This window comes from Manacus candei, unplaced genomic scaffold (genome assembly GCF_025592945.1).
Source record: "Manacus candei isolate 608988 ecotype Guabito, Panama unplaced genomic scaffold, ASM2559294v1 h1tg000070l, whole genome shotgun sequence".
Lineage (NCBI taxonomy): Eukaryota > Metazoa > Chordata > Aves > Passeriformes > Pipridae > Manacus > Manacus candei.
In genome coordinates, this window is record NW_026138118.1 from 2,298,559 (window position 1) to 2,322,298 (window position 23,740).

A 23,740-nucleotide genomic window follows, 5' to 3' on the forward strand; every position below is an offset into this window, starting at 1 on the left:
GGGGCTCGCTGGCTGTTGGTCTGTCGCCTCTCCCGTCTCCCACCCAGGTCCTGCCCCTTTCCCGGGAAAGGACGGGCACGGCTCATGCTGTGAGCCTGGATCGCGGAATGGGGTCCCCAAAAGATCCCCGTCCCTCTCAGGTCAAGGCTGCATGAAGCGAGCCAGAGGGGAGGGAAGGGAAGGTGGCTGGATGTGGAAGGAAATGGATCCTTGATCTAAAACCATGGAATCACAGGAGGGTTGGGATTGGAAGGGACCTTAAAGCGCATCTCGTTCTACCCCCTGCCATGGGCAGGGGGACACCTTCCACCATCCCAGGTTGCTCCAAGCCCCCTCCAACCTGGCCTTGGACACTTCCAGGGATACAGGGGCAGCCACAGCTTCTCTGGGAAACCTGTGCCAGGGCCTCACCACCTTCATAGGAAACAATTCCTTCCCAATATCCCATCTAACCCTGCCCTCTGGCAGTGGGAAGCCGTTCCCCCTTGTCCTGTCCCTCCACCCTTGTCCCAAGTCCATCTCCAGCTCTCCTGGAGCCCCTTTAGGCACTGGAAGAGGCCCCAAGGTCTCCCTGGTGCCTTCCCTCCTCCGGGCTGAACATGGGATCTGGCTCCCACTGCTCTTCCCACCTCCAACCCAAGCCAGGAAACACTTCCCAGAGTCCAGGGTCAGAGCAACTGCAACCACCACTCCCAAAGGGAGGCAGAGGGATCCTTGCCCATCCCATCCTGGAGGTGACGGAGTCGCTGCCTTCCACCTCTCCACGAATAAACCATGGGAGCTTAGTTCCATTTTTCCTTTTAATGCAAAAAAATAGCCAAACACATCTTCCTGCCCTCCCCCCGCCCTCCCCAGGTGTGTTTCTTTTTATCTTTGCCTGTTGTTTTGCTTAATATTTCCAGCCAAGCAGCTCCCCCCTCCCAGCCCCTCCCAAACCTCCGCAGCTCTAAAGGCACCCGGCGCTTCCCCATTTCCATCTTCCCACTGAAAAATAAAGAGGGAAAACAGTGGGGTGCACATTATTTCAGCAACGTGCCAGTTCTAATCCTGCCAAGAGATTATAGGAAGAAAGAAGAAATAATAATAATAATAATAATAATAATAATAATACAAAAATAAAACCACCAAAACGAGTAGCAACAAGCACGGAGCAGCCTCAGCACACAGTGTAAACAGAAGCTGTCCCAATCCAGGATCCAGCTCTCCCGGAAAGCAACAGCACAACATGCTTTGTACACCCCAAAAAGGTCCCTGTGGCGCTGAGCAGCCAAGGGGAGGGTCTGGGTTTGAGCTTGAGTTGGTATTTTTTTGCCTTTCTGTGAAAGGCTGAAAGTGATCTCGGAGTCTCCAAGCGGCAGCACCGAGCCTGGCCAGGCAGGGAAAGGGATGGGGGGGAAAGTGCCACGGGAAGAAGTGGGATTGGGATACAGGGAACCCGGAGAGGAGGCCCCAGGGCTTTGCAGCTGGGCTATCTGGGCAGCGGGAAGGGAGAGAGTAAACAAATACAAAAAAATAGAGATACAAAAACAATCTGTGTGGAGGAAGAGGAGGAGGAGAACATGGACAGCAAATTCATGGACTGTCAGGCTCTCCAAAGCAAGAATAACAATAAAAAAAATCCCAATTGAGGTGACAGCAAAGAGTCCGACAGAACTCCCTTCCCTGGGGAAAATAAAAATACAAATGAGGTACCTGTTCCACCCCAAATCCGTCACCCCTTCCCACAGCCACATCCACGCTCCAGCCACTGGTTATTGTCTCTCAGATAAAGCCTCTGGGGCCAGGGCAGCCCCGGAGCAGAAGCACCAAGTGTGTGGCTGGTTCCTCCCAGTTGGGTTGTCCAGCAGAGATCCAGTCTCTCCTTGACCCTGCAAACAGGGGGGGATTGTTCAGTGCTCCACGGAGACGGAGCCTTTTCCAGGTCTCACGTGTTTCTCCAGATTTTTTTTTTGTTTTAAAAAACAAAATTATATATATATATATATATATTATATACAGGACAATGAAAATATCCATGGAAACAAATGGGGTGGCCGGAAAAGATGCTTAACAAAAAAAAAAAAAAAGAAGCCTGAAATAAGATAAATTCCCAACTCTTCCCCAAACTGATGCTTTGCCTTCCCCACTAGTCCTCCAAGACCACAATCTCCACGTTATGGACCTGGTGCTGGTGGTCCTCCACGTCTCCTCCCACCACTTTCTCCTCAGTCCTCAGCTCCGTTTCCAGGATCACAGCTTTGCCCTCGGGCTCGTCCGCGTCCGCCTCGGGATCCGGCGCCGGGTCGATCTCTATGATGGTCTGCCCGTCGTCCGAGGTGCCCTCCACGGCCTGGATGGTGGAGGTGATGCCCGACTCCATGGCCACCAGCTCCACGGGGTTGACCACAGCCGCCACGTTGGCCAGGGCCCCGCTGTCCTGCATGGCCGCCGAGCTCAGCAGCGCCAGGCTGGAGGACGGGTGCAGGGTCACCGTGTCCGAGGAGCTGGTCTTGGAGGAGGAGGAGGAGGAGGAGGAGGAGGACACCACGGTGGCGTATCGGAAGAGCTGGGAGCCGGAGGGCAGCGTGTGCACAGTCACGGGGCTGGAGCCCTGGCTGATGGTGGCCACGGGGATGTTGCCCACGGAGAACTGCTGCCCGACGGGCGCGATGGTGATGGGGGAGATGACGGTGAACTGGGGCTGCTGCAGGGGGGTGGAGGGGCTCAGCACGGTGGCGGAGGCCGGGCGCTGCAGGCGGGGTCTCTTGGGGGGCTTGGGAGCGCTCACGGGCATCAGCACCACGTTCTGGATGGTCTGGGACTTGGCCTTCTGGTACCGGGCGAGTTTCTTCTGCTCTTCCAGCTGCCGCTCCAGGTCTGTGAAGGGAAGGGCACGTCAGGCTGGGGACACCGGGAGCTCCTGGGGCTCCATCACCCCCCAGGGTTGTGACAGGGGACACCCAACCACCCAGCCAGCGTGGTCTTGGCATCTCCCTTGGGATCAAACTACACTCAAAGAAAAGGTCAGGTTCTCTTGCCACCCACACAGGTCAGTGTTCCAGCAGTCAGCACCTGGATAAGGCACAGGTAATGTTCCATCCCTGTTGGCTACTCCTAATGGTAAGAAGATGGGCATTTCTGCTCCCCAAGCTAAACCCACCTATAAGGGAGAGTGGACAAACCCCCCTGGACAGTTGGAATTGCTTCCTGAGCTTGGCTGAGTCACATTCCCAGAGCCAAGCACCAGCACTGGGCACAGGAGCAGGACCTGGGGGCAGTGAAACATCTCCCTCACCCCCATCCTTCCTCCCTTGTTGGTGGGAACACTGGGAGCCAGAAGCAGCACAGTGACCTCATTTATCCAGGGCAGTAGGGGACTAGGACAGGGGTAAGGACAAATCCTATAGGACACAATGAGGAGGGAGTTGCATTGAGGTTGTGTGGAAGGAAAATCACATTTGTTCCCAAGAGCAGCAGCAGGATGTGAACCTTTATTAGGCACTTTACCTGCTAGTGTGTAAAGAAACTGCTCCTCTCCTTGCTCTGTCTGGTTTTTCCTGTTGTCCAGAACCTTCTTGACTGTGTCCATTAGACCAAATGTGTGGGCAACGTTGTTCAGGACAGCAGCATCTGCAAGGAAAGGGTGCTCAGTCCCATGCAGGACTCAGGTACTCAAAAGATGCTCCTATTACAGCAAAAATTTTCCGCTGCTTTCTGTAAAACTCTGTTCTTTCACAAGGGCTGGCTGACAAAGGCAGACCCAGCTCCCTCATCCTTCTGACATCCCAGGACTAAATAATCCCATTCACATGATAAAGCAAGAGGAACAGAGCTGTGTCACTCAAGCAGCTCCAAACTGCTGCAAATGAAAGCATAATTTGCAATCACAGAGATACAAACGAGCTCTCCACCTACAAACCATCACCCCATGCTGCTGACAGTGTCATTAACATGCCAAGCTCCACTGAAAGCTTTGCAAAATGTCTGTTATAATCCACTGACTTCAATCACTCACAGCTCCCAAAAGCTGCCACCTACCAGACACAAAGATCCGCTAGCCCGAAGTTAAATTAGAAAATTAAGGGGAAAAAAAATAAAATATCCTGGGTAAAATGAAGTTTGTGGCTCCATGGATGTTCTCTCAGGAAGAGCATCAACAAGAGGTGCTCACAGGGGCATGTGCCCAACTGAATTAGGGAACGGATCCAAGCTAAAAATAACCCTAAAAAAGGGGAGAGGAGTTATTTTTAACCCAGATCGTCCCCCTCGTCTGGTTCAGCCCCAAAACCACATTTTCTGGCACCACTGAAAGCTGAACGAGAAGTGAGGGGGCAGGACCCTTTTAAGCCTGTACTGTCACAGAGAAGTGTTTGAATAACTCTGCTCCAAGAAGTGACTCTGGAAGAGCTTCCATGAGGGCTGGGAGCTGTGGACAGTCATCTCAAAGTCCCAACAAGCTGCCAGGGTCACTCTGCTCAGGGAACAGGGTGGAATGGTGTGTCCTAGTGCCTTGAAGCAAAGGCACTTCACAGCTGGGCAGGCTGAGAACACATCCAGGCTATGCTCCCACAGCTCAGCTAATGAGTGGGAACTCGTTCCCAATCCTGACTCACCAGCTTTACGTGGTGGGATGGACACTTGCCAGGTTTTTTTGCCTGCAGCTGCCCTTTGGAGGCTCCTTCCTCACAACCTACCTGTCATCTGGAAGGGAGACTGCCCCAACCTCTGCTGCACCCCTCTTAGGACTTCTTCTATCTCCTTCTGGATGTTGCATACCACCTCTTCCATCAGCCCCACATCAGCTATTCCCTTCCAGAACATCAGCGTGTCCTCTGGCACAAAAAAGGGGAAAAAGAAGTCAACATGTCCAAGCAACTGGCATTTTCCCCACAGGGCCACCTTAAACCTTTCAGGCAAGTGTAACTTTACAAGGTGACTTCCAGTTTGGCCACTGGGGTAGACAGGACATGTGAAAAAGAAACAACCAACCCCAAAGCAAGCAAAACAGGCAGCAAATTAGAGCAGGTTTTCAAGCAGCTCCGTGACTTCCAAGGCAAAGATGTGAAAAATGTTCATTTCACATCTTTGCAAGATGCAGAGCTTAAAATCTTGAGGAAGTTCTGGCTAAACTTCTGTACTGATCCTAAGAGGGAATGCAAGCCAGAGAGACAGCCCAGAGAGCTGACAGGGAACATGCTCCAGGCTGCCAGACATGTTTTACATCCTTAGAATAAATTAAGAAAAGCCCCTCACTGTAACTAGTAACATCTGAACTGGGGGATCATCCATCAGCCACGAGGCCAGGGCTGAAGTCCTGCAGTGGTGAGGAGTTCTGTTTGGCAGGAAGCCTGGATGTCTGGGAAAAGCTGGGATAGCCAAGGGGCTGGGGGACAGCTCACTGCTCAAACTCTCCTTATTTTCAGGATTTCCAACATATAACAAGGGGAGGAGAGGGGAAGAAAACACCCAGCAAGCAGCCTGGGCTTACCTGAGATCTCATCAGTGTCCTTTTTGATGCCCTCCTCAGTGGCCATGGTGACAGCAGCTGTGAGAGCCGAGTTCCACTCGATGCCCTCCTCCATGCTCTCCTCCGACAGCGCGATCTGGGTGATGCTCCCTGCCAGAGAGCCCCTGTCAGCTCCCTCTGGAGCTGGAGTGCCAGCCTTGGACCCCTGCTTTGATTCCCACCCCCTCACCCCTCCCAAAGCTCTCCTTCACTCTCAGGTCAAGTTTGTGCTTGGCTTCTTTCAACCAAATGCTTCTTGTTGGAGCTGTGGCAGCGAAAGGCTCTGGGAGTTCTGGAGGGAAAACGATGTGCCCTCCAGAAAGCAGAGTGGGGTCCTCACACCAACAGAGCAGAAAGGGATCAGAATAAAGAAGGGAACAAATAAGGCTCAGGCAACCTTCTCACCTTGTATCATCCACAGGGACCCCTGCACCCCAGAGGCACCCTAATCCCTCAGGAAATGATGGAGTGGGGGTCCAAGCTGGTTTATAGAAGGGAAATGGATCTGACTCAATCTTGATCAAATTTGGGACTAAGCCAATGTGCAGCCACTGTAAGGTTTTACCACATGGCCATGGTACTTTCCAGAAGATTCTCCTTAGCCTATGGACAACTCTTCCATCCCACTCACACATGGACTCAGAGAAATGTAACCCACCCAACTGAGCAATGCCATAAAACTGGGAATAGACTTAACCTCAGCATGGGATCACTGAGCATTTGCAGTTGGAATGACAATCAAATCATGTCCAGCCATCACACCCCATTCATGGATGTTCTGGAGGAGCTCAGCACCCCTAAATTCATTGTCAGAATGAGCCCAGCTTTTGCCTTTGTAACAGATTCCCAAATGGGAAATACATGGGAAAACGCTGTGCGAGCTCTCTCAGGTGATCCCAGAATAGGGATCCCTTCAAGGCTCTCAATCCCTCTCCTGGCTCCCAAGGCTGCCTCTGGAAAGCATCTGCTTGATGCCAGCTGCTTACAGTCCCTCCCAGTCCTGCACAGCAGAGCTCCCTGACAAATGCTGCCGAGACCTCTCTGAGCAGACACAAGACACACTTTCCTTCCCAAAAACCAGAGCAGTCTCCTTCAAAACAGTGGGACCACCCTGCTGTGCCCGGGGAGAAGGTGGGAGGGAGAGGAGCATGAGAAGGAATTCCTATGGCACTGGTAGCTGGTTTCCTACCATCAGCTGAGGTCGGGGTCTGCACCACGCTCTGCTGCCCCGGCACCGGCGCTCGGGCGCTGCTGATCAGGAGATCAAACTTGGTGCTCCGACACGTGTTGGTGCAAACTTTGTCGTGCTGGTAGAAGTCAATCTGCCCCGAATCCATCATCTTCCTGTGCAGGGAGTGGGGAGAGAACCAGGCTCAGCTCAAGGCTCAGCCTGGAGACAAAACGGGTGTGTTCCACATGGGAATGCTACAGCCATGGGAAGGACACAGAAAGGGAGACCTCAGGGCCACTCCGTGCACAAAAAACGTCCTGCAAGGCTTGCAAATGGCAAACACAAGCCATCCCCCAGCTTCACGTGCAGGGCTCCAGTCCTGTTCCACCCCACCAAGAACCAGGACCCCCAGTGAGGCCACTTCTTCCAGGATGAGGGATCCTGGATCACACCACAGGGCCAGGATCTCTGCAGGGTGCTGGCCAGGTACTGTGAGGCTCCAAGAGACCTCCTGGGGACTTCAAAGCAGACAAAATGCCTGCTCGGGGTCCTGCAGCTGCAGGGGTGAAGCCCAGAGGCTGGACAGGGTCAGATACCTCAGCATGATCCCTCCGAGGCGAATGGCCCTTTTCCAGTCCTTCAGGGTGGATTTCCCAGCCAGGTGAACAAAATGCTTCGGGCTGATCAGCTGGTCATTGAACTGACAACGAGACAAACAAAGGCTCAGCAAACAGGGAAACGTCATTTGGGAAGACTGGGACATCCAACACAGCCAGTCTGCAGCCCCACTTCCACTCAGAGAGAGGAGCTGCTTCTCAGATCCCTCCCAGCTTTGATCCCCTGGGCACAGCAGTTCCTACAGCTCGAGGATGGATGTCTGCAGGGATGGCCTGCCACCATCAGCATTCAAACCACACAGTCTAACCAAGAACAGCCCTGAAGGCTCTGTATGAACCAAATCATCTCCTGTGAACATGTCACCTTGGAGATCCTTGCAGGAGCTCCTGTTACATCAAATAGCCCAGGAGCTTCCAGCTGACACAGGTGTTCCCTCAGGCATTCATTCTGTCCTGCTCCAGTGACTCAGGTAATTCCCACTGAGGGGGAGCAGTACATGGGGCTCAGACTCATATTTGCTGTCACACTGCCACGCTCTCAAGTGGGAAAAGGTAACAGCAAGATTTCTCTTCCCAGTGCAACCTGCTCCCCAAGGAAGTGACAGGAGTGGAGTACCAGGACTCCGAGGGAAAGAGGGAAGGAAACAAAGCTCCTCTGAATCTCAGCACACATCCCCTGCCTGCCTTCAATCCCTCCTCAAGGGCCAATATGGCTGTGAAATCTAAGATGTGTGATATCCTCCTCTCCTCTTCCCGTGCTTCTTCCCATCTAAAAACAACTCAAGCACCAGCAATCCAAAGGCAAAGCCACCCAGTTCCAGGACAAGGTTAGGATGAAACACAAGAAGTAAGGAAGTCCTGTGGAGGTCAAGCAGAGAAGAAATCCACGGGGAGTTTTCCCCTTACCTTCACACACTTGACATTGATTCCTGGACAGACAAACTTCTTCCAGAGCAGGATGGCCTTGCTCTCCCCGCAGGTGATGGGGTAGGCGATCTCGATCTCCTCGCTCGTTTCCAGGGTGCTGGGGTCTGAGGGAGGAATGGCTCAAAATGAGAACTTCCCACCCAAGAGGCTTGAATCCCACAAGGTAGGAGATAGGAGCTCACAGGCTGTGAGATCTGCACTTGGGAAAGCAAAAAAAAGGGCTGATCCCAGTTCAGGATCAGTCCTCTCTTAGTCTTCTCCACGCACTAACTCCAAAAGCAACTGGCATCTGCTTTTTGGTATAATGATGCCCAAAATTAAGCTCAGCTATCAGGAGAACATGAGACCAGAAATCCAACACATCTGTAAGGGGGAGGTGTCAATGAGAACAATCTTTGTGGCAACAAAATGGCTTAAAATTTGAAGCACAGATCTCTCTCACATTCTTGGAGCTCTGGTACCTCTTTAGCAGCAATATCAGATATTTACTGATAATATATTCACTTCACACATAGAGTTTCTGCTACTACTGCCAAAAGACCCACACCCACACAGGAAGCAGAACTCTAGTCAAGATCTAGTGACAGCACCCAGCGACAGGAGCCTTTCCCACACACTGCTCAGGGAATGGCAGGGAGCACTTGGCTCTTCTGAGCATCCAACCCAAACCACCAGGCTATTGCTTCAGCAAAGACCCAGCGACCAGAGCCTGGGGCTCCAGGCACCATCATTCCTCACCACCATCCTTCCTGCTGCCAGTGCCTGCACACCACGACTAGGGTGACATCCCGGCTCCCCTGGACCCCATGGGAGCCCTTACCATTCACTGCAGGAGAGCCAGGATCTCACTTCCAGGACTTTGGGACCAAGCAGTAACAGCAGACTCTTATTCCAGAGTATGCCCAGCCCCTGCACCCACATCCATGCCTGGGAATCAGCATCTGCAGGGGCAGAGCCAGAAGGAAGCCCAGCGGACTGGAGACACCAGCCCTGCACAGGAGGGGATCTGTCCATGCTGAGGGGGAACTCACCAATCCCTTCTTCCAGCTTGTGGATGGTGTGGGTTTCCACGGCCACCACGGCAGCACTGGCCTCGGAGCCCTCCTGGTAAATCCTGTGGTGAGAGTGGCCATCCATAAACAAACCATGGAAATCATGGGAAACCAGGATGCACAGCACAGGGTTAAAATTTCGGCTCCCTCCTTCTGCCTGTCTTTGAAGGACGTGGATTTTGTCTGGTGCAGTGTTTTTTGGCACTAATAATCCCAAGGACTGACACATGCAGAGGCGTTCCCAGTGCTGTCAGCCCACCCTCCATGCTGCCAGCACCACCAAGGCAGCTCTGCAGTCTTCCCTGTGCCTTCTCCTCTGCTCTCTGTCACCCACAACAACAGGAAGAGGAGAACAGTGTCCCAGGATGTCCCTTCCAGCCCTGTGTGCCACTGCAGCACAGGCTGACCACACAGGGGAGTCACTGCCAGGCCCACAGCCACCCTGCTCTGTGAATATTATCTACCTGGCGCCAGTTTTTTCACATCCTGATTGATCCAGAGTGAAAATGAAGCACCAAGGGTGCCACAAAATTCCCTCCACATCCCAGCTTCACTGTATTCAAGGATTATTTTAGGGGAAAGCTGGCACAGAGGCACAGGTAGTCTAGACACACAGACCACCAGGTGCAGCAGCTGCAGCGTGGCCAAAATCCACCCCGGGGCTGCAGAGGGACAGCACCACTGCCACGATCCAGGCAGGATCCCTCAGAACACTTTCAGCCCTTGGAGGCCCCATGACAGTCACACACACAAGCTTTTTCCTGTTGTATTTTTCCCTCTCCCCTGTGTGGCACAAACCCGACACAGCCCTGGAAAACACTGTGATGCTCCGTCCCCACGCCAGGGAAACCCACAGATCCCCCCACCCCCATCACACCCCACACCTCCCAGTCACACCAGTGCCACCCAACTCACCCTTGCTGCACCGGCTGGAGCTGCAGGATCACCTGGGTTTTGGTATCCTCCGGGTTCTCCCCTTCATTCCCGTCACTTGGTACAACCACCACATCACCCACAGGGACGCTCACCTCGGCATTCGCCATCTCTCACATGAACACGGCGAGGTTTTCCTCCTCCCTGTGGATCACGAGAGCTGGGAACAGATCCCACAGGCAGATTTCCCCCCCCCAGTGCCATCCCACTCCTGACTTCCCGAGCTGGTGGCTCTCCCTGGCCCTGCACCCCCGAGGCCAGGGAAGCAAACCCACATGGTGGGTTTTGGCAAGAGCTTGAGTTTCCAAGCCAGCCCCTGGGATGCTCTGATCCACCTCTGGGATGCTCTGATCCTTTGCTACCAGGAACATGCCTGGGGATGATCCTTCCCAGGAGAAACTGTGGTGCTGCAGGAGAACCTGGCAGGGAGGGGGGTCACAGAGCAGCTGCACTCCCAGGGGATGTTCCTGTGGCTGTGCGGGAGGCACAGAGGTGGTTTTGTGACTGCTGTGGGGCCAGGATCACCCCTTTGGGGTGTAAAAGCTTCAGGGAAAGACAGACTGTCAGAACCATGGAATGGTTTGGGTCGGAAGGGATGTTAAAGATCGCCCAGTCCCACCCCCTGCCATGGGCAGGGACACCTTCCACTAGCCCAGGTTTCTCCAAGCCCCATCCAACCTCGCCTTGGACACTTCCAGGGATCCAGGGGCAGCCACAGTTTCTCTGGGCAACCTGTGCCAGGGCCTCCCCACCCTCCCAGGGAACAATTCCTTCCCAGTATCCCATCTAAACCTCAGAGATCTCAGGTCGGGACATCCCGGCGGGTGACGGGGGTCTCGATGTCCCAAGCCTGGGGACTCACCACCACAGGGGCCACGCTCCAGCCATGGGCTCCCCGGGGATCCCTGCGCCTCCCCCAGCTCCGGGGGGCACCCAGGCCCCCCGGAACCTCCCAGGACCGCCCGGTACCCCCGGAGGGGCGGTGGGGCTGCGGCTTCCCCAGGATGTCCGGCACGGGGGGGGGCCGCCAGCACACGGTCAGCCCCGGGCGGGGGTCGCCCCCAGCGCTGGTGAGGGCTGGGGTGGGGGGGGTCCCCCCCCATCTCCCCCCGGGGGGGGTCCCCGAGCGGCGGTTCGGGGGTCGGGGGGGGGGTCAGGTCCCCCCGGCGGCGCGCGGCGCCCGAGGGGCGTGGCCTGCCCGGGGGAGGGGGCGTGGTCTCGCCCCCCCCTCTCCTCCCTCCACCCCCCCCCCTCACGGCGCTGCCCCCCCCCCGCCCGCCCCCCCGCGGCGCGCGACGTCCGCCCTCACGGCGGCGGCGGCGGCACGTACGGCAGCGACCCCTCCCTCCCCTCACGGCGGGGGCCGGGCCCCCTCGCGCCCAGCCCAGCCCCGCCCCGTCGCGCCCGCACGGCCCCTCCCGGCTCCTCCCGGGCCTTACCGTCGGCGAGCGGCCGAGAACCGGGGGCTGAGGAACGGGGGGAACGGGGAGGGGGGGGGAGCGGGGGGGAACGGGCCGGGCAGCGCCCGCGCATGCGCAGCGCCCGCCGCGGCCTCGGCCGCCAGCACTTCCGGCCGCCGCCTGCCTTAAGGGGCCCGCGGCGCTGCCGCCTGGTGGCCGCCGGGGGTATCGCCCCCGCCACGCCGGGACACGAGATGAGGGGGAGCGGGGCGGTCACGGCGGGGTGTGCTCGCCCTCTCGCGGCCATCCAAGCTGCGAGAAGTGGAACGCGGTACCGGGCATCTCCACACTGCGACCCCTGAGACCCCCACGCCGCCAGACCCCCCGCTCCCCTAACAGCGAGGCGTCGCTTGATTGACAGCGAGATGAACCAATAGCGATGCGAGGGCGGGCAGCGACAGCCAATGGGTGCGAAGGAGGCGGGTGCAGCGTGGCGGGCGTGGCGGTCCCGGCTGACTGACAGCAAGACAGACCAATAATATTGCAGAAGCGCGGCAGCAGCCAATGGCCGCGCGAGAAGCGGAAAGAGGGCGGGCTCTACCTGGTGGGTGTGGCAAGGGCGGATGGCTGACAGAGAGATGACCCAATAGCAACGCAGGGCAGGGCGGAGGCAGCCAATGGGCGGAGGGGGCGGGCCGGGGCGGTGGCGCGGCGGGGCCGCGGCGGGGCCGTAGCGGCGGCGGCGGGAGGAGGATGCGGGCGGGCGGCGGGGCGGCCTCGCGGGCGCTGGCGCTGGCGCTGCTGCTCCGCCGCTGCTGCCTCCTGCTCGGCCCGCTGGGGCTGCGCCCGGCCGCCGCACAGGACGGTGAGTGCGGGTTGGGGGGGCGCCGGCGCCGGGATTCCCTGGTCCCACCGGCAACTCCCGGGGCTTCCCTTTCGCTCGCCGGATTGGGGAGCAAGGCTGGGTATGGGATGGGGAACGGGACGGGGCTGCTCTCTGTCCTGGTGAGTTCCGGGATGGGCTCCCGGGAACGGGTCCCTGCTGTGTCCAGAGCGGAGCGCACCGGGACAGGGTCCTCGCGGTGTGCTTGCCCCGGTCTCGATCCGGGACGAAGTTCCTGCCATCCCTCTGCTCCAGCAGCGATCGGGGACGGAGCCCCGTCCATCCCTCTGTCTCGGTACCGGGCGGGATGGAGCACATCCATCTCTCTGTCACGGTCCTGATCCGCGTCCCTGCCGTCCCTCTGTCCCGGTACCGGACGGGACGGGGTCCGCTCCATCCCCCTTCTCCGGTACGAGCTCCCCGCTGCCCCTACCCCCTCTCATCACCCCGGTCCTGTTCCCCCCACTCCCTCTGTCCCCACTCCCGGTGCCTCCTGTCCCAGCGGTCCCGGGGGTCCCGGCTCCGTCCCGCCCCCAGGGCTTTCTCCAGGATCCCCTAATCCCCGGGTTAAGAGGATCGCTGGCGCTCCCGGTGCGCAGTCGGGAGAGCCGGGCAGCGGCTCCATCCCAGGAATGCCGCGGAGCAGTGGGATTTGCACCCGCGGGGTCCAGGACGACCCCGAGGGAATGTTCACCCAGACCTCATCCCGAAGTTGATGTTTCCCGGTGCCGCTTGTCCTCAGCTCATCCCAGAGCGAGGAGAGACAAGGACGGGGCATCCAAGGCATCGTTCCCAGCGAAGGGAAACTGAGGCACGGGGCCAGGGCGGGATGACCAGGGGCACAATCCCGCTGCGCCCCCCAAGGCTGGGACACATCCAGTTTTGGGACACATCCTGCACTGGGTTTCCAGCGGATCCGAGACCCGCTGGTGGACGCGGGGGAACTTTCCCGGGGCCGGCGGCGTGACGGAGGCGGGAGTGTGCCGGGCTTTTCCCGGAGCATCGCCCTGTTGTGTCTTTCCTGCATCCTGTGAGAAAACAAACAAATCCCTGGCAGGAATGAGCCCAGCGGGGGCCCGGCCGCGACTTCGCCCTCACCCGCCGGAAACCCAGTTTCCACATTTTTTGGCAATTCAGGGTTTTTTTGGGGGAGGAGGGGAGGGCAAGTCCCCCGTGGCTCTGTCTTGGCTGTTCCTGGCCCCTCCGGAGCATCTCCGGAGCCCAATTCCCAGGAGTGTCTGCAGCTCTCGGCTTATCTCTGGCGTGGCTTATCTCTGGCATTCCCTCCCGGCACGCGCTGGCCACACTCGGGATGTTTTTAACAAGGATTTCCTTTCCCGGGGTGTTTTTTTTTTCCTGGAATGGATCCCCCCAGCTCTTCCACACCCACCAGCGTGGAGATGGAGCTTGGAGGGGGTCCATCCAAGACCCCCGACTGGGCTCGCTGGGGTCTGGCCATCCCGGGCAGGGAGGGTTTTTCGTGCAGATCCCAACGGCTTTGCCTTTCCTTGCTGGAAACTCCCCCGAAATACCCCGAATTTCTCTCCCCCCAGCACAGCAGCCCTTCTGGCAGCCACTGTCCCGGCAGCCCTGGGGTCCCCACTGCCCCTCCACCACCCTCAGTCCTGGAAGGTTTGATCCTTCCCAGCTCTGCTCCAGCAGCATCCAGAGGGAAAACTGGGGATTTCTCCCGGTCCCACAGGATGAACCCCCCCAGTTTGGCCTCCAGCCCTTCCCGCAGGCTGGGGAGGAGGGAGGGGGCTCCGTGGGGGGGGCTGGCATCTTCCACCTCCGGCGCTCCCCCTTTTTCATCCCTGTAGGATTTTCCCTTGCCTGCACTTTGTGCCGTCTCCCGGCGACGGCGAGGGGAGCCAAGGCTGGGCAAAACCCTGCCCACCATCCCTTTTCTTTCTGGCTGTGCCAGGAGGATGCTTGGCAGGAGCAGCAGCTTTTTGGGGAGGCGGAGAGAGGGTGGGCACTGGACCCCCACATGCCCCCAGCCCACACAGAGCGGCTGAGCGATGCTTCCCCTCTTTCCCTGCATCCCAACCCTGCCCAGAAGTCCCGTCTGGATCCCAACACCGGGCGCTTTCAGCTCGTTTCCAGGATGTTCCCTCGTGCCTGGGGGCGGTGAGCTCAGAGAAAAGCCCCTTTTGTGGTGGGTCTGGCATCGCCCTGGGAAGGAGGCAGTGGGGATGCAGCTGCCCAAGGTCGTGCTCAAGGTCAAGGCGGGTCCTGGGGGGCTGCCCAGTGCTGTACAGCCCCATGGATGGGGGGATTTCCTCCTTGAATCCCTTTGTGTCCCCCCAAATTGGGGTTCTCCTGGCTTGGGGGACAGAGAGGAGCTGGAAGTGCTGGGTGGCTGTGGGGAGAAACTGAGGCAGCTTCAGGGATGAATCTAGGAACCCCTCCCTTTCCCCCCTAAGATGTCTGGAGTTATGTTACTTAATGAACTGGTTAAAAGGCAGTGCTGCTTGCCTTTTTTTTTTTTTTTTTTTTAATTTTCAAAAGGAGATCTACTGCTGAAGGCTTCCCTGAAAATTAAGCACTGCTGGCGAACCAGTACCCCCCCCTCCCAGTGCAGGGGAATGGCCAGAAAATCCACCCAAAAAAAAAAAAATATGTTTTGGACTAGGAAAACCCATTTGAAGGTGCTGAGGGGGGGGTCACACCGAGGGGGGGACACTGCAGCAGGGAGCTGAGCCCTTCCCGGTGTCTCCACAGGGAATGGCTGTGGCCACACACTGCTGGCACCCCACAGTGGCACCCTGAGCTCCAAGAACTACCCGGGCACGTACCCCAACCACACCATGTGCCGCTGGCGGCTCCAGGCTCCCCATGGCACCTCCCTGCTCCTGGCGTTTGGGGACGTGGATCTGGAACCCTCGGAGCACTGTGCCCACAGCTCCCTGCTGCTCTCAGACCCCCAGGCTGGCACTGCCTATGGTAAGGGGGAGGTCCCATGGGGAGGGGAAGCTGAGGCAGAGCCCACCCAGGGGCTGGGGGTGGGGTGGGGGGGGTGATGTCAGTGACCTGTGTAGGGACAGTGTTGGGAAAATTTGGGGTTTTATCTGATTTTGTCATGGGAAGGGGAGGAGGGGGTATCCAAGGAAGGGGGTATTTGAGGAGGGGTGTATCTGAGGAAGGGGGTATCTGAGGATGAGGGTATCCAAGGAAGGGGAATGTCTGAGGAGGGAGTTATCCAAAGAGGGAAATAACCTGTGGATGAGGGTACGCAATACAGGGGGTTATCTGAGGAGTGCATTATCCAAGGAAGAGGAATATCCAGGTATGGGGGTACCTGAGTAAGGGGGTACCCAAATACAGGGGGCATCCGAGGAGGGAGATATTTGAGAATGGGGATATCTGAGGAGGGGGGTACCCAAGGAGGGGATTATCGAAGGAGGAGGATATTTGAGGATGGGGGTATTTGAGGAAGGGGGGTATTGCCAAGCTGGAGGGGGGGAGATGTGCAGTTGGGACCAGATGCAGCTGCTGATGAATTAATTCCATCGGCCCAGCCACTGCCCAAGCGCTTCCAGGATTTTCCCAGAGAGATTTAATGGTCTTGGAGGGATTTGGCAGCACCAGGAGCATGATGGGTGCCAGGGAAAATGTATTGAGGGGGTGGGGGGAAGCATCACGGGTGAGGTGGGATGGAGGAGCAACCCTGGTGAGGGGCAGGGGACACAACAGGAAATACAGGATGGAAGGGAGCCAGCGTGGACCCACATCTGCTCCTGGGACTGGGAATTCTCCCTGTTCTCCAGGGCTTTCACCCTTTCTGGGGTGGTATCCAGAGGGGTGACAGCATGTGAGGTCCCTGACCCCATGGGACATGTTTGTCCCCAAAGCCAAGAGACCTTCTGGCCCAGGCTGAGACGGAGCAATGTGGGACAGGGGGGACCCCCTAATGATGCTCCCAAGAGGCTGGGGGAGGTGTTGGAGGGCTGGAGGAGGTGGCCAGGCCCCCACAGCCCCTTTGGATGCCCTCACCAGGGCCGTGCCAGTGCGTGACACAGGGCTGGGGTCCCACTCCTGCAGCCGGCGCCGGCCCTTGAGGAGTCCCAGATGTTTTTCGGGAAGTGGCCGGAGCAGGCGGGGGCCGTGGGCTCCTTCCCGCTGACTCAGCCCCAGTGTCTGGCCCCTGGCCTGATCCTGCCTGGAGACGTGGCTGGGTCCCCGTGGGAGTGGCAGCCTCCAGCCCTGGGGCTCAGCCAAGGGGTCCCGGGGTGTCCCCAGAAGCCGTGCAGACGTGGCAGCAGCGACCCGGGGCAGTGGGTGGGAAATCTGCACGTGTCTCATCTGCATCTCATCTGCATATCGTGCAGAGCCCCCCCGTCCTGTCATGTCTGTGACCCTGTGACATCCCTGCACACGCATGTCCCATGTCCCCTGGGCTCTCAGTTCACCCCAGGCAGGGGGAGGGTGCAAGTCAGGATGGGGGGAAACTGAGGCACGGCACGACCCCACATCGTGGTGTCACCACGGGAGGTGTCACCACCAGCCCCATGGGGACACAGGGACACAGCTCCGTGTCCCCCAGACAAGAATGGGGTTTGCTCAAAGCATCTCTGGGCACCCCGAGACCCCAGTGATGGACGTGACACAGAGCAGAGCGATGGGGGGGTGGGTGGGATGATGGCAGTCCGGGGATTGGGGCCACCTCTGGTCCCCAGCTGGGACCAGGGATGTCCCTAAGGAACCCGCCTGCCTGCTAAGCCGAAGTTTTAATCAGGGAGATGGAGATTGCAAATTAATGGGGATTAAATGGGGGTGGGATTTAGGAGGCAGCTCTGGCAGCGTCTGTGAGAGGGGAGATGGGGAGGGGACACAGCCCCTGTTTCGGGGTCCCGTGGGGTCATGCCACATGTGCCAACCCTGGCAGTGGGGGATGTGGTGGCCGGTCCCCATAAGGGCTGGTGGCCGCTCATGCCATCCCAGGAGACATCTTGGGGTATCCCCCAGGAACCTGATCCAGCTCCCATGCCCTCATCTGGGGGCTGTGTGTCCCCCCCCGTGCTGCTTGTGGCTGTGGGGGGACAGTGTGGAGGGGAGGGAGCAATCAGGGGGGGCTGCAACCCAGGTCCTCCCATGGCATGGATGTAACTGCTCTGGGGATGGGGCCACTCTGGGTGTGGGGCCACCCTGGGGCTGGGACTGCCCTGGCACGAGGTCACACTGGTATGGGACCACCCCAGGACATGAGACCACCCTGGGCAAGGGGACACCCTGGCATGAGGTCCCATGGCATGGGACCACCCTGGGTGTGGGACAACCCTGGGCATGGGGCCACCCTCAAGATGGGGACCCTTCAGCACCCTGGGGCTGGGATTACCTTGGGGATGGGCCACCCTGGGTGTGGGACAATCCCAGGACCTAAATGCCTGAGCTCCCCCAGCCCTGGCGAGGGCTGAGCCGGGGGAGGTGAAACCCTGGGGTCTGTGTGCCCTCACCTGTCCCCAGGGAGCCCCAACCCTCTCCACGGCCCCATCCCTGCGGCAGGGCCCTACTGCAGGAACTCCGTCCCCTCTGCCCCGCTCCTGGTGACAAACTCCAGCTCTGTGACCGTCCTGTTCAACAGCACCAGCCACCGCTCAGGGCGAGGCCTCCTCCTGTCCTATGCCACCTCTCAGCACCCAGGTGAGGGGGGCATCCCCTGGGAGTGCAGAGACCCCCCCCCCAGGATGTGTCTTGGCCCATGGAGGGGGGCACGGCCTGAGGTGGAGGGAGCTCCTTGCTGACCCCTGGGTGGGCTCCCATTGCCCTGAATATCCGTGTTCTCCCTGACTGGGGGCACAACATGGGACACCCCCAGGTCAGGTGGCCAATATCAAACAGAGCCACTCTGGATGGTGGCACGGCTGCAGGGACCAAAGGGCCACCTCTCCCTACCCCTCCACACATGGGGATATGGGGTGGAAAACCCAAATGTGGAGCAGGATTTGGTTGGGAAGGGCATGGGAATGGGGTGCCCTTGGGCAGAGGTGGGTGGGTGTTGTGGGGTGGGTGGGGGTCCCTCACCCTGGGGTGTCCCTGCCTTGCAGACCTGGTCTCCTGCCTGGTTCGAGGCACCCACTACACCCAGGAGCACATCAGGTGAGTGGTCAGGGGGGTGAGTGGTCCTGCTTTGGTGTCCCCACCCCGGCAGTTCCCATCAGCCCTGGTTTCACCCCATCCCTCTCCCAGGGCTCTTGGGGTGCAGCTGCAGTGGGATGGGGAACAGAGAGGGTGTGAAGAGGGGCAGAGCAAGCCCTGACCCCCCCTTGCTGTGCGTTTCAGCGTGTACTGCCCTGCAGGCTGCAAGGACATCCATGGGGACATCTGGGGCAACCCCAGCCAGGGCTACCGGGACGTAAGTGTGGGACAGTCCCCAGCACGTGTGGCCACTGCCTGGCACCCCCAGCAGCCCCCAGGGGGTGGGTTGGGCCTCGGGGTGCCCTGTGGGGGCTGCTCTGACCCCCTGCTCCCTGCAGACCTCGGTGCTGTGCAAGGCCGCCGTGCACGCCGGGGTGATCGCGGACGAGCTGGGCGGGCAGGTCACGCTGTCCCGGGAGAAGGGGATCACGCTCTACGAGTCAGCCTTTGCCAACGGGCTCCACTCCAAAAGGTGGGTGAGCAGGGGCTGCACCCCACGCCCGGCTGTGGGAGCCGCCTGTGCTGTCCCATGGAACAGCCAGCCCTCGATTGCAAACCCCCCGGGGCTTGTTCACCAGCCTGATGCTGCCCCTGCTTCCCTCCCCACAGGGGATCCCTCTCCGAGAAGCGACTCATATTCCACAAAGGTATTTTTTGTCCCACTCCCCCTGAAATTAAGGCATTATTTGGGCTGCCAATCCCAGTGCCACCCCCGTGCCACGCCTGGTTGGGGGTCCTGAGTTCCCAGCCTGCTGCCTCCTGTCCCCAGCCTGTGACGATGTGCTGGAGGTGGCCGCCTTCAACGCCTCATCCTGGTGGCACGAGGTGGATGTGCTGGGCCAGGTCAGGGCCTGGGTGGCCGAACGGGCAGCGCTTGGCACCGCCGGCCACTCCTGGGCAGCCGAACCCAGCGCCGAGATCGCCTGGCTGGAGCTGGACCTGGGCACCCGCAGGAATGTCACAGGTGAGGGGGACAACAGCTGCCCGTGTCCCTGCTCCACCCTGGCCACTGTGGTGACACGGTGCCAGCCCCGTTGATCCCCACAACACCACACCCCCACAACTCCCAGGACGCACTGGAGCTCCTTGTGTCATGGTTTTACTGGGATACAAAGCAAATCAACTCCCCCCCCGGCTGTGCCCTGTCCCCCTTTTTGTCCCTTCTTCCCCCCCTTCCTTCATCCGCAGCAGTTTCTGGGACGAACAAGTTAATATTATGCTCTTGCATCTGGTGCCAGCGAGCGCCTTTTGTGCTTCGGAGCCTGCCCAGAGCGGGGGCTTTGTGCGCCGGCGGCCGGCCAGGAAAATGGGCACATTGTCCGCCCGGAGGCTGGAGGAGGGAGGAATGTGGGGCTGGCAGCCGGGGCCGGAGGTTATCGGCTGCTGGGAGCAGAGCGGCGGAAGGGGAGGGGGGGGGTTCCGCGCTGGAATCTGCCACCCAAACCCCTTCCCGGGGTCAGAGGGACCCCCCTCCGCTGGGTGATGTCCTGCCCTCCTCCTTTCCCGGCTGGAGTGTGGATGTCCAAGAGATGGGGGTTATTCCAGCCCTGCCCCGAGCTCTTCCCCAGTCCCACACCCTGTGACTGACAGGGGGGACCCCCCTCCTGCACCCACAGGCATCATCACAAAGGGCTCCTCCGAGCAGCTACGGGACTACTACGTGACGTCCTACCGGGTCTCCTCCAGCCGCGACGGGAAGAACTGGAAACCCTACAGGGGCAGTGCCAGCCAGGAGGACAAGGTGGGCATGGAGGGGACAGCAGAGGGGCTGAGACCCCCTGCCTGTGGATATTCAGCTTTGGCAGCTCTTTGCCCTCTCCAGGTCTTCGAAGGAAATGCCGACAGCCACGGGGAGGTCTCCAACGCCTTCATCCCCCCCATCGTTGCCCGCTACGTCCGGGTCACACCCCAGAGGTGGCATCAGCGCGTGGCCCTCAAGGTGGCCCTGGTGGGCTGCCCCCTGGCACGGGTCCGTGCGCCCCGGCCCTATGGTGAGCCCTTCCTGAGGATCCCACACCCCCCCATCCCAAACATCCCTCCCGGGACCGCTGCCTCCCCAGTGCTGCTCCCACAGTCAGGTCCCCGCTCTGCCCCGCAGTGCCCAGTGTCCCCAAGGAGGTCCCTGTGCCCACCAGCCGCCTGTCCACCCACACCCCCATCCCTGGCATTGCCCTGGACCCGGAGAAGGCAGGTGGGTGCCATGGGGGGCACAGCATCGTCTTGTGGTGCTCCCGGTGCCACTGGGGCTTCATCCCCCTGTGACAACACGTTGATTTTCTCTTCTGGGGGCCCCGAGTGGGCTCCTGGCACCCCTGGGTGCGGAGGGGTGGGATGGGCTGATGTGCCCTCCCTCCCCAGGCTCCACGCTGCTGGTGATGCTGCTCATTGGTGGCTTCGTGCTCCTCTGCTCCGTCCTCCTGCTCCTGGCTTTCCTCTGCCATAGGAAAAGGTGGGTCCCATCCTGCCCCCCACTTTTACCCGGCATCACCTTCATTCAGCTGCTCACTCAGTGGGTGTGAGGAGGTGGGTGATGGTGGGCACAAGGTGCCTGGGACCCCTCACCCCACCTTGCTTCTCCCCTTGGCAGGAAATCAGCAGCAGAGCTGAACTGTGGGATCACAAAAGGTAAAGGGTCCCCAAGCCCTCCCCAGAACCAGGAGTCCTGTGGGCCACAGGGTGCAGCTGGTTTAACTGGTGCTGCTGCTGAGCCCAGAGCCATCCCCTTCCTGGGGGGACTGTCCAGGTGACAGCCTGGGACAAACAGGGGTTTCTGCTCCCTGCCCAGGGTACCCCAAGCTGGAGTCAAGCCAGGTGTGCTCCCTGCAGAGCTTGCAGCCCCCCAGCCTGGCCTCCTTCCCCACGGCACCTGCACCAGGAGACCTCAGCCGGACCCATTCCCCAGGTAACAGGGACAAACAGTGGGGGGCAAACAGGTCCCCCAGCCCAGAGTCAGGACTGTGTCTCCCCCACTGCACCCTGGGGACACTCTGGGGTGTCCATTCCTCTCCCCTTCCCGTTCTGGTCCAACCCCTCCTGCATCACAGTCCTATGCAAAAGGGAGACCCTTTGGGGGCTTATTATTTTATAATAGTAGTAACAATAATAATAATAACAGAATAATAAACAGTAATAAAGAATAATAAATAATAAATAAGGATAATAACAATGGCAGCAATGATAACAATAATTACAGCAATAACTATACTATTACTAAATAATAAGAACAATAGTGATATGGGTAATAAATAACAGCTATAATAATAAATAATAAGAACAACATTAATAATAAGGATGATAAATAACAATGATAATAATATTAATAACAACAATAATAGCAGATGGTAGTAGTAGTAGTAGTAGTAGTAATAATAATAATAATAATAAATTCCATCTCAGTCACAGCCGTGGGTATTGGAGGGTGGCCAGGTGGCACCAGGAGCCCTTCTCTGTGCTGGGGCAGAGGGATGTGGGGTCCATGGGGCGGGCATCCTCCCCCTGGTTTTGGCACAGCTTTTCCCAGCCCCGGGGGTCCAAACTCGCCCACTTTTTCAACCCCCCCCACCCCCCCGTCCCAGCCCCACGCCCCCCTGACCGCGCAGCCCCCTTTCAGAGTACGCCGAGCCAGACCTGGTGCAGGTGAGCCCCAGCAGCCAGACGGGTCCCTCCACCTTCAAGCCGCTCCCGGACGAGGGCTACACCCTGCCGCTGGTCCTGAGCCACTACGACGTGCCGGGGAAGCACCACGAGTACGCGGAGCCGCTGCCCCCGGAGCCCGAGTACGCCACACCCTTCAGCGAGCCCGAGCCCCCCGGGACGCGCCGCAGCCCCTGCGGCATCGCGGGGCCCCCCGGGTGCCCCCCGGTGCGGTACCGGAGCCCCGCCCCGCGGCCCGGGGAGGAGCGGACTGGCAGCCCCTGCCCCGAGGGGTCCCGCGGGGACGGTCCCCTCGCACACGTGTATCACGAAGCCTTGTGAGGAGGGGGAGCACGGTACCGGGAGGGGGGGAGGATGCGCGGGGGAGGGAGCTTCCCCGCGGTCCCCGGAGGGCTTTTTTTAAGAATAATCCTATTTAAATATATATATTATATATATTTATATAGATAGATGCATGTATGTGCTGCTCCCACTGGTCCGGGGTGTCACAGCGATCATCCTGGGTCACCCGGCGGGTGTGGGGTATCACAGGGGTGGTCCCTCCGTTCTGAGGCATCACCGTGATGGTCCCTCTGCTCCCACCGGTTCAGGGTGTCACAGGGACCGTCCTGCCTGTCCGGGGTGTCACAGGGACCGTCCTGCCTGTCCGGGGTGTCACAGGGATGGTCCTTCTGCTCCCGCCGGTCTGCGGTGTCACAGCGATCAGTGTCGCATACCCCGGGATGTCACAGGGACCATCCTGCCGGTCCGGGATCATCCCGCATGCCCCGGGATGTCACAGGGACCATCCTGCCGGTCCGGGATCATCCCGCATAGCCGGGATGTCGCAGCGACCGTCCCGCATCACCCACTGGTCCGTGGTGTCACAGGGACCGTCCCACATATTCGTGAGTCCCGGTACCGCAGGCACCGCCCGATACCGAGGGGTGGTCGCGGCCCCGGAATTGGCCCACTGGGGCACTGCCGGAGCCACCCCAGTAATCCAGCCCCCGTCCCTCTCCCCCTCGCCTCTGCCGTTCCACACTGCCGGTACCGGGGCGCCGGAACGGGCGGTTACCGGCGACCCCCCTCACAAAAATTGTGCTTCCGAAATCTCTTGATGTCGATTCCGCGGGGGCGGCGCGAGGCCCCCCCGTGCCACGCACGGCAGAAGCCCTTTTTAAAAGGTGGGCCCGCGCCCTCCCCGCACGGCAAAGCGCCGGAGCGCCGCTGAGGTCAGGGCGAGGCACGGGAACGACCGACTAAACGATGCGTGTGCCTCTGTTCTGTCATCCTTTCTCCCTACGTTTCTCCCTTTATTTTCGCCATTCGTGCTGCTTTTCACCTTAAAAAAGCGCCGTTTCCGCGCTGTTTGCGATGGCCGGCGCTATGCAAACCGCGCGGGGCATGCTGGGAGTTGGGAAGGGGGGGGGCACCTTTGGCGGGAGCGCCTCGGCGCGCGCACGGGCGGACGCGCTCCCGATTGGCGGAGGCGCGCGCG

The 23,740-nt window shown here is 59.4% G+C and overlaps 2 protein-coding genes and 1 non-coding gene across 4 annotated transcripts; 1 reads left to right on the forward strand and 2 right to left on the reverse strand.

Moving 5' to 3' along the window:
- Nucleotides 1-629: 629 nt before the first annotated feature.
- GMEB1 (glucocorticoid modulatory element binding protein 1) lies at nucleotides 630-11,732 on the reverse strand. Of its 2 annotated transcripts, XM_051807168.1 has the most exons (11): nucleotides 11,625-11,732; nucleotides 10,168-10,329; nucleotides 9,232-9,314; nucleotides 8,180-8,304; nucleotides 7,253-7,356; nucleotides 6,675-6,829; nucleotides 5,468-5,596; nucleotides 4,674-4,811; nucleotides 3,487-3,609; nucleotides 2,162-2,856; nucleotides 630-1,868 (listed from the first exon to the last, which is right to left on the reverse strand). In XM_051807168.1, exons 2-11 carry the CDS (start codon nucleotides 10,293-10,295, stop codon nucleotides 1,752-1,754), a joined length of 1,797 nt encoding a protein of 598 aa, XP_051663128.1. In that variant the 5' UTR covers nucleotides 10,296-10,329; nucleotides 11,625-11,732; the 3' UTR covers nucleotides 630-1,751. The 2 variants fall into 2 exon arrangements, with proteins under 2 accessions (XP_051663128.1, XP_051663130.1); XM_051807170.1 differs by having other exon boundaries at nucleotides 1,730-2,856.
- A 591-nt stretch (nucleotides 11,733-12,323) lies between these two features.
- On the forward strand, nucleotides 12,324-22,999 carry LOC127479771 (discoidin, CUB and LCCL domain-containing protein 1-like). The gene is made up of 15 exons (XM_051807165.1): nucleotides 12,324-12,450; nucleotides 15,193-15,414; nucleotides 17,974-18,111; nucleotides 18,516-18,567; nucleotides 18,751-18,823; nucleotides 18,945-19,078; nucleotides 19,216-19,253; nucleotides 19,376-19,570; nucleotides 20,223-20,347; nucleotides 20,429-20,597; nucleotides 20,705-20,797; nucleotides 20,965-21,055; nucleotides 21,194-21,231; nucleotides 21,392-21,508; nucleotides 22,217-22,999. Exons 1-15 carry the CDS (start codon nucleotides 12,339-12,341, stop codon nucleotides 22,579-22,581), a joined length of 1,962 nt encoding a protein of 653 aa, XP_051663125.1. The 5' UTR covers nucleotides 12,324-12,338; the 3' UTR covers nucleotides 22,582-22,999.
- Nucleotides 23,000-23,293: 294 nt separating this feature from the next.
- LOC127479904 (U11 spliceosomal RNA) lies at nucleotides 23,294-23,421 on the reverse strand. Its single transcript, XR_007907710.1, has one exon. It is a non-coding gene; the product is annotated as a U11 spliceosomal RNA (small nuclear RNA).
- Between the last annotated feature and the right edge of the window lie 319 nt (nucleotides 23,422-23,740).

What these genes read in the sequence shown, in the direction of transcription:
- GMEB1 (XM_051807168.1), bottom strand. Translation starts at nt 10,295, where the DNA reads ATGGCGAATGCCGAGGTGAGCGTCCCTGTGGGTGATGTGGTGGTTGTA. An exon ending in GGACACTGATGAGATCTCAG is followed by an intron (nt 4,812 to 5,467) that starts GTAAGCCCAGGC and finishes TTTTTGTGCCAG; the next exon opens with AGGACACGCTGATGTTCTGG. An exon ending in GTTTCTTTACACACTAGCAG is followed by an intron (nt 2,857 to 3,486) that starts GTAAAGTGCCTA and finishes TTCCCTTCACAG; the next exon opens with ACCTGGAGCGGCAGCTGGAA.
- LOC127479771 (XM_051807165.1), top strand. Translation starts at nt 12,339, where the DNA reads ATGCGGGCGGGCGGCGGGGCGGCCTCGCGGGCGCTGGCGCTGGCGCTG. An exon ending in TGCCACCTCTCAGCACCCAG is followed by an intron (nt 18,112 to 18,515) that starts GTGAGGGGGGCA and finishes CCTGCCTTGCAG; the next exon opens with ACCTGGTCTCCTGCCTGGTT. An exon ending in CAGCCGGACCCATTCCCCAG is followed by an intron (nt 21,509 to 22,216) that starts GTAACAGGGACA and finishes GCCCCCTTTCAG; the next exon opens with AGTACGCCGAGCCAGACCTG.